The 13,169-nt window shown below is 42.0% G+C and overlaps 4 protein-coding genes across 6 annotated transcripts in view; 3 read left to right on the top strand and 1 right to left on the bottom strand.

The window, feature by feature from the left end:
- The window catches only part of PIGB (phosphatidylinositol glycan anchor biosynthesis class B), a gene marked incomplete at its 5' end in the record, with an annotated part of 41,016 nt that extends 38,139 nt beyond the window's left edge, over window positions 1-2,877 (bottom strand). Inside the window, 3 exons of the mRNA XM_082733852.1 lie at window positions 231-364; window positions 752-901; window positions 2,745-2,877. Coding sequence (XP_082589978.1) covers window positions 231-364; window positions 752-901; window positions 2,745-2,877 — 417 coding nt within the window. The remainder of the gene's footprint in view (window positions 1-230; window positions 365-751; window positions 902-2,744) is intronic.
- Window positions 1-4,920, top strand: part of CCPG1 (cell cycle progression 1) — an 81,903-nt gene extending 76,983 nt beyond the window's left edge. For both annotated transcript variants that reach the window (XM_082733833.1, XM_082733834.1), the window contains 3 exons: window positions 1,821-3,088; window positions 4,113-4,178; window positions 4,473-4,920. The gene's annotated coding sequence lies outside the window, so the exon portion shown is untranslated. The remainder of the gene's footprint in view (window positions 1-1,820; window positions 3,089-4,112; window positions 4,179-4,472) is intronic.
- On the top strand, window positions 4,557-4,920 carry PIGBOS1 (PIGB opposite strand 1; the record flags this gene model as incomplete). Its single annotated transcript, XM_082733850.1, has 1 exon — window positions 4,557-4,920. The coding sequence occupies one exon, from the start codon at window positions 4,557-4,559 to the stop codon at window positions 4,719-4,721; it is 165 nt and encodes a 54-aa protein (XP_082589976.1). The 3' UTR covers window positions 4,722-4,920.
- A 7,013-nt stretch (window positions 4,921-11,933) lies between these two features.
- Window positions 11,934-13,169, top strand: part of RAB27A (RAB27A, member RAS oncogene family) — an 80,611-nt gene continuing 79,375 nt past the window's right edge. The window contains exon 1 of one of the 2 annotated variants that reach the window (XM_082733845.1): window positions 11,934-13,084. The gene's annotated coding sequence lies outside the window, so the exon portion shown is untranslated. The remainder of the gene's footprint in view (window positions 13,085-13,169) is intronic. The other variant, XM_082733846.1, reaches the window with a different exon arrangement.

A 13,169-nucleotide genomic window follows, 5' to 3' on the forward strand; every position in this document is an offset into this window, starting at 1 on the left:
CTAGGACACTTTCACGCTCAGTTTTGTGTTTTAGCACATAATGAAGGGTTACACATCGCAGTATGTCTTCAGAACTGTAGGCTGCCCAGATATGGTCAGTAACAATACCTTTTTAAAAACAAACCTTGTGATACCAATAAAGTCATTTAGTTAATATACATTAGCCTTTTAAAAAGGATGGAATAAATCAACTTTTAATTACTTTTTAATTTACTTTTATTTAAACTTACCAGCAGTTGAACATTATCTTTCCTCAAAAGATGCAGGACCTTGTAAATGCTTGCAAAGATTAAGGGATAAGTGTAACCCCTCAATCTTTCTGTCCATTCCCAGGTCAAATAACCATAATTAGTAATATTAAGGACTAATGTTATAGCACTGAAACATAATCTATTTAAATTTCTGGGCATGAAAAATTTCCATTTTTTTGGATAAAGCAGCTTAAAATCATAGCATTTTATACTGGTTATTTTAATAAAAAATGCAGTTGGCCAATTAAACTCATAACTTCTTTAAGAATGGAATGTGTGTTTTACTTCATCTATATCCTCCACAGTACTGAGCTCTATGGGAATACCTGCTGGTTAAAGGTTGAGTCAAATATATTACCATCGAAGAAAGAAGAAATATCAGTATAAAATAATGGTATACTTTGATAAGTAAAATTACTTAGTAAAATTGATAGAAAATTTATAAGAGAAGCTGGTACAATTTCTAAAATGAATATACATTTCTAGTCCGGAAAAGAAACTTTGCAAAGGATATTTGAAAACCATGTGATGTGCAACTTCAAGAGACTGCCAATATTCATCTGGAACAAAACTTGTCTGGACTAAAAAACAGTTACATATTCGTAATGCTATGGTAAACAAGACCAGATAAATGTTTTCACCAAGGAGATCTGAAAAACAAAACAAAACAGGTAATCGTGGCACAAAAGTCAGGAAGTTCCACTGAGAGAACTAGAATCTGCTGCTCTGGTTGGCGCCTTGCTCAGACTCTGAAGGTACAATAGAGAATTCTGGCCCGTAGGCACTACTCTCAAAGCAGACCTGGGCAGACAGTTAAACAAGGGACCAAGCCTCATCCACTGGGAAATTACCACCTTTCATTTAACCAATCTTTCTTGCAATTAACTGTATAAGGAGAATAGTAAGATAACACTGAACTAACTATATGGGTAGCCTATGAAAGAAAGCTAACAAATTACTTAGGATCAACTCTTCCTATGTATGTCAAACAGTGGCGTATCAAACTGCTGGTCCTCTGCATGTTTTTAAATAGTCCTTACTGATGCTTACTCTATGCAAAGGTGCTGAGTTCATTCCTTCACATGCCCTATCTCATTTGATCCTCCAAATCATGCTAAAGGGTAGGTACTGGCCCCATTCACATATGAGGAAACTGAGACTAAGAAGTTAATCTGCCTTGTCCAAAGTCAAAAAGGTTATAAATGACTAAACGGGATTCAAAACGAGGTCTGCTGCCTCCAAAGCCCTGTTCTTTGCCACAACTGGACAGCCTGCCAGCTGCATACAGAGTATTTTTTAAAATGTGAATTTAAAAATCCGACTTTGTATTAAAATCTTTTTCAATATAAAAGATTTGCAGCATTTCACAACCAAGATCTGACAAAGCTCAACTGGCAATACCTAGTTGGTTCTTTAAGAGAAGGTGCTTTAATTTATCCAGACCCGCCTGTCTGGCCTCCTGAGTAATTGTGTTTGCCCTGTGAGCCTTTTGAGTCTTTTGCTATATAGTTCTAGGTTCCTGCCACTCTCCTTCCTTATTCTCTGGGAACATATTTAAATATTTTTCAGATGATTGGCACATTCAACACACCACACACGCCCCATCTCAACTTTCATCTTTCAGAAGCACCTAAAGAAACACCCCGACTGAACTATAACTACTGAAAGCAAAACCCTTTTACTCTGCGGACTGGTGCACAACTCAGAGCGGGCCCCCGAACAAGTGATCTCGAATCACCTAACAGTTCTACCACATGTCTGTGACAAGTATGACAATTCGCCGTCGTTACTCACCTTGACCCTCAGGGATCCAACTTCTAACAAAGGAAGGATGAGGGGGAAAGAGCGACAGAACTCGGGCCCAGCTAACTCTCCTTCCACCCCACGCCCCCCACCCGTCACAATCCTCCTCCATTTAGCAAAACGACTCTCTCCTTTCTCGGTCGCGGGTGTGCAGGGGGAAACTCGGCTTTCTTTGCCGGCCGCTTCCACAGTGCTCCGCACACGCAAGGCGCACAATACATAATTCCTGAATGAATGAGAAGTCCCTCCTTAGAGCACATACCCGCGTCTGACAGATCAAAAGTCCCCTCGCTGGGGTGATTTTGCTCCTGTCAACATCATCACACCGGACCAGAGGGAAGGCGAGGGTGGGAAAAATAAATGGGGTGGCAGTCAGCCCCGGTCCAACCCCAGGAACCAGTCCCTCCGTAGCTGCGAGATCGCAGGTTAACTCCCAGCCCCGGTGCCTTTCTAAAATGCGGATGGCTCCGTCACGGCTCCTCGCTCCGCACGGCGGCGGCTGCACTAACCAATGCCGGATAAAGGGCCCTGCGAGGGGCCCGAACCGAGAATCCGGTCGCGAGCGCACTACGGTTCCTTGGCAACCCCGCCCAGCAGATGGAGCCCTAGCTCAGGGTCCGCGGCTTCCCGCCACCGCCTAGGGAGGTCGGCGTCCGCGCCCCGCCCCCGCCCCCGCCCCCACCCCCTCACCTCCGTGCCGCAAGGTGCTCTTCCGGGGGCTGAGGTACAAAGTGGACTTTCTCTTTCGCAGCTTCATCTTCTCCTGGGAGCGGTTCTGGAAGCCGCGGAAAAAGAGTCGGCTATCGTCCCCCTCTTGCCTCATCCTGCACCTCCTTCGGGGTCGGCTGAGGATCCCTTAGCACCTTAGTCCCTACGGAGGAAGGAGACGAGAGTTGGAGAAACGCGCGTTGCTCTTCCGCTCACGAAGTTTGGCCTCTGCAGCAGCCGTCGCTCGCAGGCGCGGAGGTAGCTGGGAAGAGGCCGCTTTCTCGCAGGGCACCCCCGAAGTTTGCGTCTGCCGCCGAGTGCTGCAGGTTTGTTTGGCACCCGTACGCTTTGTCGCGAGCGGGTCTGCGCTTCTTCTTTAGCTGCTTCTCGAGAGATTGCTGTCCGCCTTTGGCTTCGTGGTCTCTGCTCCCTGTTTTCCGGAAACTGCTGGTAGGAGCCAGAACTCTCCTAGGCTAGGGCCGACGGGAGGCGGGGTCAGCGACGCGAAGCGACAGCCCAACGGTCGGAGGTGTTTAAGTGGCAGTGATCGTAGTAATGATAATTGCAAACGTGTTTGTGTAACATGTCACTGTTTGGGTGATCTCACATTAGCTGTTGGGCGAGGTAGGCGGAGTAGGGCTGATTTAAGCTTTTGTACGGATGTAGAAAATGAGGTTCGGAAACTTAAGTGACTCGGTCCGGTTCACTTAGCAAACTAGTGGCAGAAGGGCATTTGTTCCCATTGTATGTGGTTTATCTTCCAAGGAGCCTACTTGCAAAAAACCCCCTCCCTCCTTCCGTCCTTCCGCAGGCGATGAACCGTAGCATGCTTGTTGAGTTGTCATTTATCTAGTTAATCGTAGAGTCCAAGAGCTAACAGGCATTTCTTTCCCATATTCAAATTACATTTTAGCGATGTTAAGGACAACCTAGTTTCTAGTACCGGTTCTGCCACGAATGGTTTTTGTAACCTCGGGGGCCTGTCTAGGAGACGGTGAAAGACTGTTACGTAAGCCAACATATAAATTCGTTATTCTGCTTTCCTCTTCCATAAGCTCTGGTTTCTCCAGAGACTATGGTGTTCACAAGTATAACTTTCTGAGAAATACTGGAGTCTGTACTCCTCAGTTATTAAAAGGAAAATCAGTCAGATCTCTTTGTATTTTTATCCAAAGTGGATGGCAAGTTATTTACATATATTTGAGGTCTACTTGTACCTTCTAAAGCATCAAAGGGAACTCATAAAGTCCTTTAAAAATTGTTTTTAATTATGCATATTGCCAAAAAACATGAAATAAATAAAAAAGGGCTAATAATGAAAAGTAACAGTTCTCTTTCTTTTACTTCCAGATTGGATTGGCAACTACTTTCAACTTTTGGGGGCAGCTGTTTCGTTTAGTTGATAGTTTTATGATGGTATGTAAAGGTGACAAGAGCCTGCCTCTTCCTAACCTCTCCCCCACTTTTGTCATTTTAAGAATTATTTATTTAAAACCATTGAGAAAATCCTGTAGTAGGATTTTGCTTTTTCTTAACACCACCCCCTAACCCATTTGTCATATTCTCTGTGTATTTATATTCCTATTTTAGTTAAATCAAGTGATATTTACATATGATGAAAATACTATTCACTCTGGAACACTCATAGAATCTTTTTAAAAGGATGTCATGATGAGTTATTGGTTTGCTTTCTATTTTCTTTGTACACAGATCTGAAGATATTTCCTGGATGTTGACTGTAATTTTTCAAAACCACCGTGTGGCAAAAAAGCACTGTATTGGATTTGTTGAAAAATGTTTGGGAGATTGACTCTTCCACAACTGATTTTTGCTAGCATCCTTGGAATTGCTGGAGGGATGTATATTTATCAACCAATATTTGAGCAGTATTACCGAGATCAGATGGAATTAAAAGAAAAGTTGAAATTGGCACAACAATCAGAAGAGAAGAAAAGTTAATACTACATGGAGTTAAACTGTAATTGTTTAAAGTTCTATTGAAATTATGCATTGACTATAAATAATCTAGTAAAAAGTTCTCAAGTATATTTTAAATGCAAATCATAGATAATGATTTTAAAACAAACACTGTCAATTTTAGTGTTTAATTTTGTCATTTTTAAAAACAAATAAATGTCTAAAGAATTTTTGTTTCCCAGTTGATGTTTATTTTTCTGGGAATGCAGCATAAACAGGATCAAGGGATGACAAGACTCTATTTATAAACTAGCTGGAAATGGTGTTTGTAGTACTGTTTATAGATGAAGTGGATCAAGTTAAGCAGTCAGGCAGAATGCCCCTCAAGTAGCAAATGAAATGTAAATATAACAATGCCAAATGTTAATTTTGTTTATCCTTCCACAGAACCAGTTTAATTGATTTTTAAATTTTAGTTTTAGTTTCTATTTTATTTATTTCTGTGATCTTATTTCCTTACTAATACTAATTTTGGGCTTTATTCTTTTTCTAGTTCCGTTAGATGTGAAGTTAGAGATTTTCCTTGTTTCTTGAGGTAGGCAGGTATCACTATGAACTCCTCTACTAGAACATCTTTAGCTGCATCCTATGGATTTTGCATTGTTATATTTACATTTTCATTTGCCTCAAGGTATTTTCTGATTTCCTCTTTGACTTTTTTGTTGACCCATTGATGGTTCAATAGCATGATGTTTAATCTACATATTTGATTTTTTTTTCAGTTTTCTTCTTGTAATTGATTTTTAGTTTCATGCCATTATGATCAGAAAAGATGCTTATAAAGCATTTTTTTAAAGATTTTATTTATTTACTTGATAGACAGAGATCACAAGTAAGCAGAGAGGCAGGCAGAGGGAGAGGAGGAAGCAGGCTCCCCACTGAGCGGAGAGCCCAATGTGGGGCTCGATCCCAGGACCCCGGAACCAAAGGCAGAGGCTTTAACCCATTGAGCTGCCCAGGTGCCCCAACTTTTGACGTTTTAATTATAATGTGTCTTGATGTGGTTCTCCTTGGATATATCTAGTTTGGAGCTCTCCTTGCTTTCTGTACCTGGATGTCCGTCCCCTTCCCCAGGTTAGGGAAATTTTTAGCCATTATTTTCTTCAAATAAATTTCCTGCCCTTTTTCTCTATTCCCCTTTTGAGACCCCTATGCTACTAATATTATTCTCCTTGATGTTGTTCTATGTCTCTTAAGCTATCTTCTCCTTTAAAAATTTTTTTCTTTTGTTGCTCTGAGTTCCACTGCCCTGTCTTCCTTACTGGTTACTGATCCATTTTTTATGCTTCATTTAGCCTGCTGTTGAATGGTATTGTGTATTTTTCAGTTCAGTTTTGTTCTTCAGCTCTGTGATTTTTGTTTAGTTCCCTTTTTATATTTTCTGTCTCTTTGTTGAAGTTCTTCCTGTATTCATCCATTGTTCTCCTGAGTTTGGGAAGCATCTTTTCTTTCTTTCTTTTTTTTTTTTTTTTTAAAGATTTTATTTATTTATTTGATAGAGATCACAAGTAGGCAGAGAGGCAGGCAGAGAGAGAGGAGGAAGCAGGCTGAGCAGAGAGCCCGATGCGGGGCTTGATCCCAGGACACCGGGATCATGACCTGAGCAGAAGGCAGAGAGGCTTTAACCCACTGAGCCACCCAGGCGCCCCTTGGGGAGCATCTTTATACCCATTACTTTGAACTCTTCTCAGGTAGATTACTTTTTCTTTCTTTCTTTTTTTTTTTTGCATCTCATTAAGGTCTTTTTCTTTTTCTGACTTGTCTTGTTCTTGCTTTTTTTTTTTTTTGAACATATTTTCCTGTTTCCTCATTTCCCTTGACTCTCCATGTTTGTTTCTAAGTATAGTGCAAAACAGGTACGTCTCCCAGTTTTGAAGCAGTGGTCTTACGTAGGAGATAAACCTTATTTTTCAACCTTGCCCTAGCTCTTAATTGTCTTTGGAACATTTGTGATTGTCTAAGTAGACTGATTTGTTCTTGAATGGATCCCAGCTGTGGATGGTGTGCTGAGACCTGTGATCTCAATCAGTACCTGGGTTCAGGCTAATTGGAAGCCAGATCCTTGGGCAGCAGGTCTTAACTTATGTAAATATATATAGTCCTATGGGCACACAATTGTAGACCCTGCTGATCTATAGACCAGGAGATCTGGAGGTGTCCTATTGGTAAAAGTTGTAACAATTGGGACTTCAGATGAGTATCAACTACTTTCTGAGAGATACCAGTAAGCTGCAATGAAGCGAAGGGAGGGTGCAAAGATGGTTTCCTTGGCTCCATTCCCAGCAGTGCCTCTGCAGTCTGCACATATCTGACAAAACTGAAGTCTGTCCATCAGGTTATAGCTACAGAGCAAGTAAATGGGCCTTGTTGATAGACAGACTGGGGGTGTGTTTCAGTTGGCAGTCTGTGAAGTGCCCTCGATATAGTGGCCTGCCCCCAAATACCTTTCTAGTTGTTACAGTACTTTGGTGCCCAGGAACTCAAGCTTTTTTTGTCCACCAGAGGTAGCCCCTCTGGCCCCCAGAGCCAACTCATCCAGAGGCATCCTGTGTGTGGAGGGTGCTTACCTGCAGGCTTTAGCAAGGCCTGGGACAAGTACTGGGGACAGGGAATACCTGTAGCTTTAGTGAATGGGGATTCTTTTATTTCTCGCTGATGCTAAGGAGACCTGTTGCAGCAGTATCTTCAGTTGCCAATCTCAGCCTATAAAGGGCAACCACCATGGAGCTTTTCAGAGATGTCAATGGCCTCACCAGTGCCTCAGTGAAAGGAATATCATCAGGGCCTTCTATGTAACAATCGGGTGGCTGTTTTTCCAATCTCAGCACAAATCCATTCTAACTCTTTAAGATCAGGAGAGCAGATGGAGGAAGTAAAAAAAGTGAGAGGGGAAGCCAAGAAAATGATAGGTTTTTAAGTGGGCCACTAGACTTGATCCAATGGGACTTGGTAAAGTGACTTTCAAAAGTTTTTTTTTTAAACTATTGTGAAGTAATTGCACACTTGGAGAAAAGGTGCAAAAACAGTACAAACATTTTATATAAAATTCCACAAGTGTTAACATTTTACTATATTTGCTTTAATCTCTCTCCATGTATGTGTATTTACACTTGAACACACCACATTATTGTTTTTCTAAACCCTCTGAGAGTAAGTTGCCCATATGATACCCTTTTACTACTAAATATTTCAGTGTGTAATTCCTGAAAACTCCTTGTATTTCATAATTACAATATAATGATTAAGATCAGGAAATTAAAATTGATACAATATTATCTAATTTCAGATTTTATCCAAATTTTACCAACTCTTACTGATGTCCTTAGGATCAATAGACAATTATTTTTTTTCTGGTCTGGGAACTAATCCAAGATGACACTGGACTTGCTGGATCATATAGTCATTCTGTTTAACATTTTGAAGAACTGCCAAACTGCTTTCCAAAGTGACTACATCGTTTTACATTTCCACAGCAATCTATAGGGTTTCAATTTCTCCATATCCTCATGTAACACTTGTAATTTTTCTTTTCTTTTTGAAAAAAGTTATGACCGGCTTTATAGGTGTGAAAAAGTAATTATGATTTTGATTTGCATTTCCCTAATGACTGATGACATAGAACATTTTTTTGTGTGCTTATTGACCATTTTTATATTTTCTTTGGAGAAAAATCTATTCAAGTCCTTTGCCCTCTTTTTAATCGAGTTGTCATTTTTATTGTAAGAACTCTATTATGTTTTGATACTATATTCTTATCCGATACATAATTTGCAAATATTTTCTCGCATTCTGTGTGTTGTGTTTCCTCTCTCTTGTGTCCCTTGATAAAATACTAAAATTTTAATAAAGTCTAATTAACCTATTCATTTCATATACCTTTGGTATCATATGTAAGAAACCATTGCCAAATCGAAGATAGTGAAGATTTGTGCCTTTGTCTTCTATAGTTCTTACAGTTTCAGCTGTTGCAGTTTAGGTCTTTGATCTATTTTCGGTTAATTTTTATATATGGTGTGAAATAAGGGTCCAGCTTTATTCTTTTGCATGTGAAGAACCAGTTTAATGAAGAGATTTTTCTTGCCTCATTGAATAATCTTGGCATTCTTGTTGAAAATCAATTGACCACAGATTTATGAGTTCATTTCTGGACTCTCATGTCAATTTTTTTCAAATACATTTTTATTCTTATGTCAATACCACACTGTTTTGATTACTGCATCTTGTATTAACTTTTGAAATCAGAAAGTGAGTCCATCAATGTCCTTTTTTTGTTTTTTGTTTTTTTACCCCCAAGATTGTTTTGGCTATTTCAGGTGCTCTGCAATTCACATGAATTTTGGGATCAACTCTTCCATCCCTGCAAAAAATCTTGATAAAGTTAATTTTGGTAAGGATTGTGATTGAATATGTAGATTGCTTTGGGACATATTGCTATCTTTTAATATTAGGTAAAGATGACTATGGACTGTCTTCATTTACTAAGTCTTCTTTATTTCTTTTCATTTCTTTCAGTAGAGTTTTGTAGTTTTTAGTGTATAAACCCTGCACCTCCTTGGTTAAATTGAGTCCCAAGTATTTTATTCTTTTTGATGCTATTTCAAGTAGGGGTTTTCCCTTAATTTCCTTTTCAGATTATTTACTGCCAATGCGTAGAAATACAACTGATCCTGTATCCTGATCTTTGCTTATTTATTAGCTGTAATAGTTTTTTTGTAGATATTTTAGATTTAATCATGTACCTGTTGCTTTTATTCTAGAAGGGTATTTAGAAATCAAAATCTGCATGCTAATGTATTCATAACTACTGTGATATAGTTGCTTTTAGGATATCTTAGCAGACATTGCTGGAAGGTACATACACACATACATATCAATATACAATTCTATTCCTATCTAGTTTACATATTAAAAATCACGAGTTCTTACTGATATTTCCAATTTCCATCCCATTAACTGATACTGGAGTGGGACTGCTAATGTTTCAAGCAACAGCCTGCAGTGTCAGAAAAGACCCAGAGTAGGAAGCAAGGTTATACTGTGACCAGTTCTGTGACTAGAGTAAGAAGTGGTGTAGAGAGGATTTTGAATTGGTATGCAAGATATATTCAATATATTTAGTTTCTGTCATAACTTTTTCTCTTTGTTTTCTTCCTACTTCTCTGGGCACTCTTTTCTCAGACTTCATTAACTGAGTGATCCTCTGGGTTTTGTACCAAACCCCCTCTTTGCCCTCTTAGTACATTTTCTAGACTAGCTCATTGACTTTCATGTCTTTGAGTACCCTCTTGGACAATAGCTTCTGCCCTTGTGTTCTGTGCTTCAGATCAGCCTGATCAGTTGCTTACTGAACAGTTTCACTTGTATGTTCTCCCAGCTCTGATATGTCAAAGTTAAAATGTCTAAACTTGTTCATTGTGGTCTATTTCACCCTGTTGCAACTGGGTCCTCTTCCTTTTGCTCAAGGGTTTCAAGTTGCCCAAATCCGAAACAGGCATTTTCATGGATTTCTCTGTCTCCCTCACCACCTACAATCATGTCTTGATTTACTCTCCTAAATATCTCAAATCTGTTTATTCATCTTCATCCTCATGGTCATGGTCTTAAACCAGATTGTTGTTATTCCTTACTTAGATTTCAGCATGCTAACTGGTCTCTGAAACCCATTCTTAACCTTAATAGGCATTTAGAAAATGAGTTCTAAGTTCTAGTCCTGGCTGTGCCACTTTCAGCTGTATGATCTCGGTCAGGTTGCTTCATTGCTTTCAGGCTCAGTTTCCTTATCTGTAATACAAAGACAGGAATAGTACTTATTTCAGAGGGCACTTGTGAGAGGTATATGAGGGGATATATGCAAATTTCTTAGCATATTGGCTGATTCATAGTAAGTGGTCAATAAATGAATAATCATTCCAGAGTTCTTCAAAATCCAGCCTCTGCCATTCCTCCAGTCTCTTCCCTGATTGCTTCTTTCTACTCAGTTTTTCAGCTTTTCTGAACTAATATAGGATAGTGTCTTTCAGCTCCAAGTCTTTTCTCTGCTCTCTTTTCTTAGAATTCTCTTCTCCCTCATCTTCTGCCTTATTCATCCTTCTTAATTTATACATCACTTTTTCTGTGAAGTCTTGATTTGGTGTCACTTATTTGTGTTCCAGTAACATGCTTACTTCCCTTATTGATGATTTTATGTCACCACATTGAAATTAATTGCTTACTTGCTGGTGTCAAGCTCCTGAGGGTAGGGACCAATTTACCTTGTTCACTATTCCATCCCTGGTACCTAATTTGGACTCATTCAGTGAATGAAAGGATAATGAATGGGCCACGTTACCATAGTCTGTTTTTTGATCTGCTTCGTAAGCTCGTGGTTACAGTCCCCTTCAGGAGTGGGGAAGATTGAAGGGGAAGTCTCTCATATCATATCAGCCACTAACAGTTGCTTCATTGTTTGCCCCCAACTATTAGCGGATCAGTAAATCCCAGGACTGTTCCTTTACACATGAACCTGGGGCTACTTTCCCTGCCAGCCTCCACCAACAATAGTCTGATGGCCTATCTCAGCTGGGGAATATCCTTGACACTATCACCCTGCTGAAATCTGTTATCTCTAATTCTGAGATTACTCTGGTATATTTCCCTATAAATATTAGATTGGATGCATGTTCAATATTTCACAATTTCATATATTTATGCTCTATGTGATTTTGCAAATTGGACACATATTTGAGAAGCTAATTGTATTGTAGCATAAACTGTGAGTAGCTGCAAACTCGAAGTATGGTGGGTTTGGGGGCGTGGGCCTGGGACTGCTGGAATTTGTGGTAGAAGTAGACGGTAAGAGAAGCCTGGGACTGCTGGAATTTGTGGTAGAAGTAGACGGTAAGAGAAGCCTGGGACTGCTGGAATTTGTGGTAGAAGTAGACGGTAAGAGAAGCCTGATTAGGGTTTTCAATCATTTTTTGCCCTTCTTAGATGTAGAATTATTTGGTTCAGACGTGCTTTGGCTGGGAGCCAACAGAAGCAAGGCCCAAGGCCATTGTCCATACCTCGAGGCCACTGGCTCTGAGTGGTAACCTGGTGGCCTGAACCCCTTCACAGCTGCAGCTCCAAGCGGACGCATAGGTACCCTTCAGCGCTGAGAGAAGGAAGCCGCTGGGGGGCAGCAAAGGCTCGCAGATGTCTCCTCACAGCTGGGTGTTTTTTTTTTTTTTTTTTTTAATCTTACTGCATTTGCCTCTCTCTGTCTCTCTCTCTCTCTCTCTTTTTTTAGAAGATTTTATTTATTTATTTGACAGACAGAGATCACAAGTAGGCAGAGAGGCAGGCAGAGAGAGAGAGAGAGAGGAGTTAGTAGGCTCCCTGCAGAGCAGAGAGCCCCATGCGGGGCTCGATCCCAGGACCCTGGGATCATGACCTGAGCCGAAGGCAGAGGCTTTAACCCACTGAGCCACCCAGGCGCCCCTGCCTCTCTCTCTCTTAACGAATTGCTGCCTTTTAGAAATTTGGAATAACCCCCTAAACCGAACTACCCTGTATGTGCAAAGACCCGGTTTATTTCCTCTCAGAAATACATTTTTCCTGCCAGGATTTTACTTTTCCTCCCTCCTGTCATTTCCAAGAATCCCGGAGCTGGAAGGCCAGGCCAGGCGCATCCGAGTGAGGAAGGAGCTGGCGAGGAGGGCTGGACAGTGGCAGAGCCGGACGTTCGGCGCGGAGCCGGCCTCTAGGGAGCCGGACCCGGGAGGACCTGCCGCAGGAAGGAGCGTACTGGGCCCCAGGAGCCCCGGGTGGGGCCGGCTTTGCAGCTGCTTAGCACCCCCGGCTCCTACGGCGGAGGCAGTGATCTGATGCCCTGGAAAATACCTTTACAACATGGCCTTTGAAGGAAGAAATGTGGCCAGAGTCCGCAAACCACACCTGGCAGGTCACGGATCCTGGGGAAGTTTGGAAATGTCACGTCTGGGTCTCCACCCGAAAACAAGTCTCTAAGGTTTCACACTTTCCAGGAAAGGCCCATGGAGACCGGATAATAGGCCAAAGCAAGCGTGCGGGAGCCTTTTCGTGGCTCACAGGAGGACCCGCGGCAGGTGCGGCGGGACCCGGAGCCGCGAGCGAGGAGGCGTCCGCAAGGCGCCCTCGCGGAGTCGGGCGGGGTGCTCCCTGAGGTGACAGGAGGAAGCGGGAGGTGGAGGGTAGAGAGGAGGTCCCGCCCCCACCTCGCTCTCCTTTACGGGAAGTGATGTGGGGCCAGACGGAAAATACCCGCCAAGGACCCAAAAAGGGCCGGCAACCCGTGGACGCGGCGCGCGCGCGGGCACAGCGGCGCGGGGACAGCGAGCTCCAGCCAGGTGAGCCCCGCGGCTGCTGGGGGCGTGGGGGGGGGGGGCGGCCGGACCCCCGGCGGCCGGTAGGGTCCGCTCCAGCCCGGAGAGC

This window comes from Mustela nivalis (assembly GCF_964662115.1).
Source record: "Mustela nivalis genome assembly, chromosome: 6".
NCBI classification, from domain to species: domain Eukaryota; kingdom Metazoa; phylum Chordata; class Mammalia; order Carnivora; family Mustelidae; genus Mustela; species Mustela nivalis.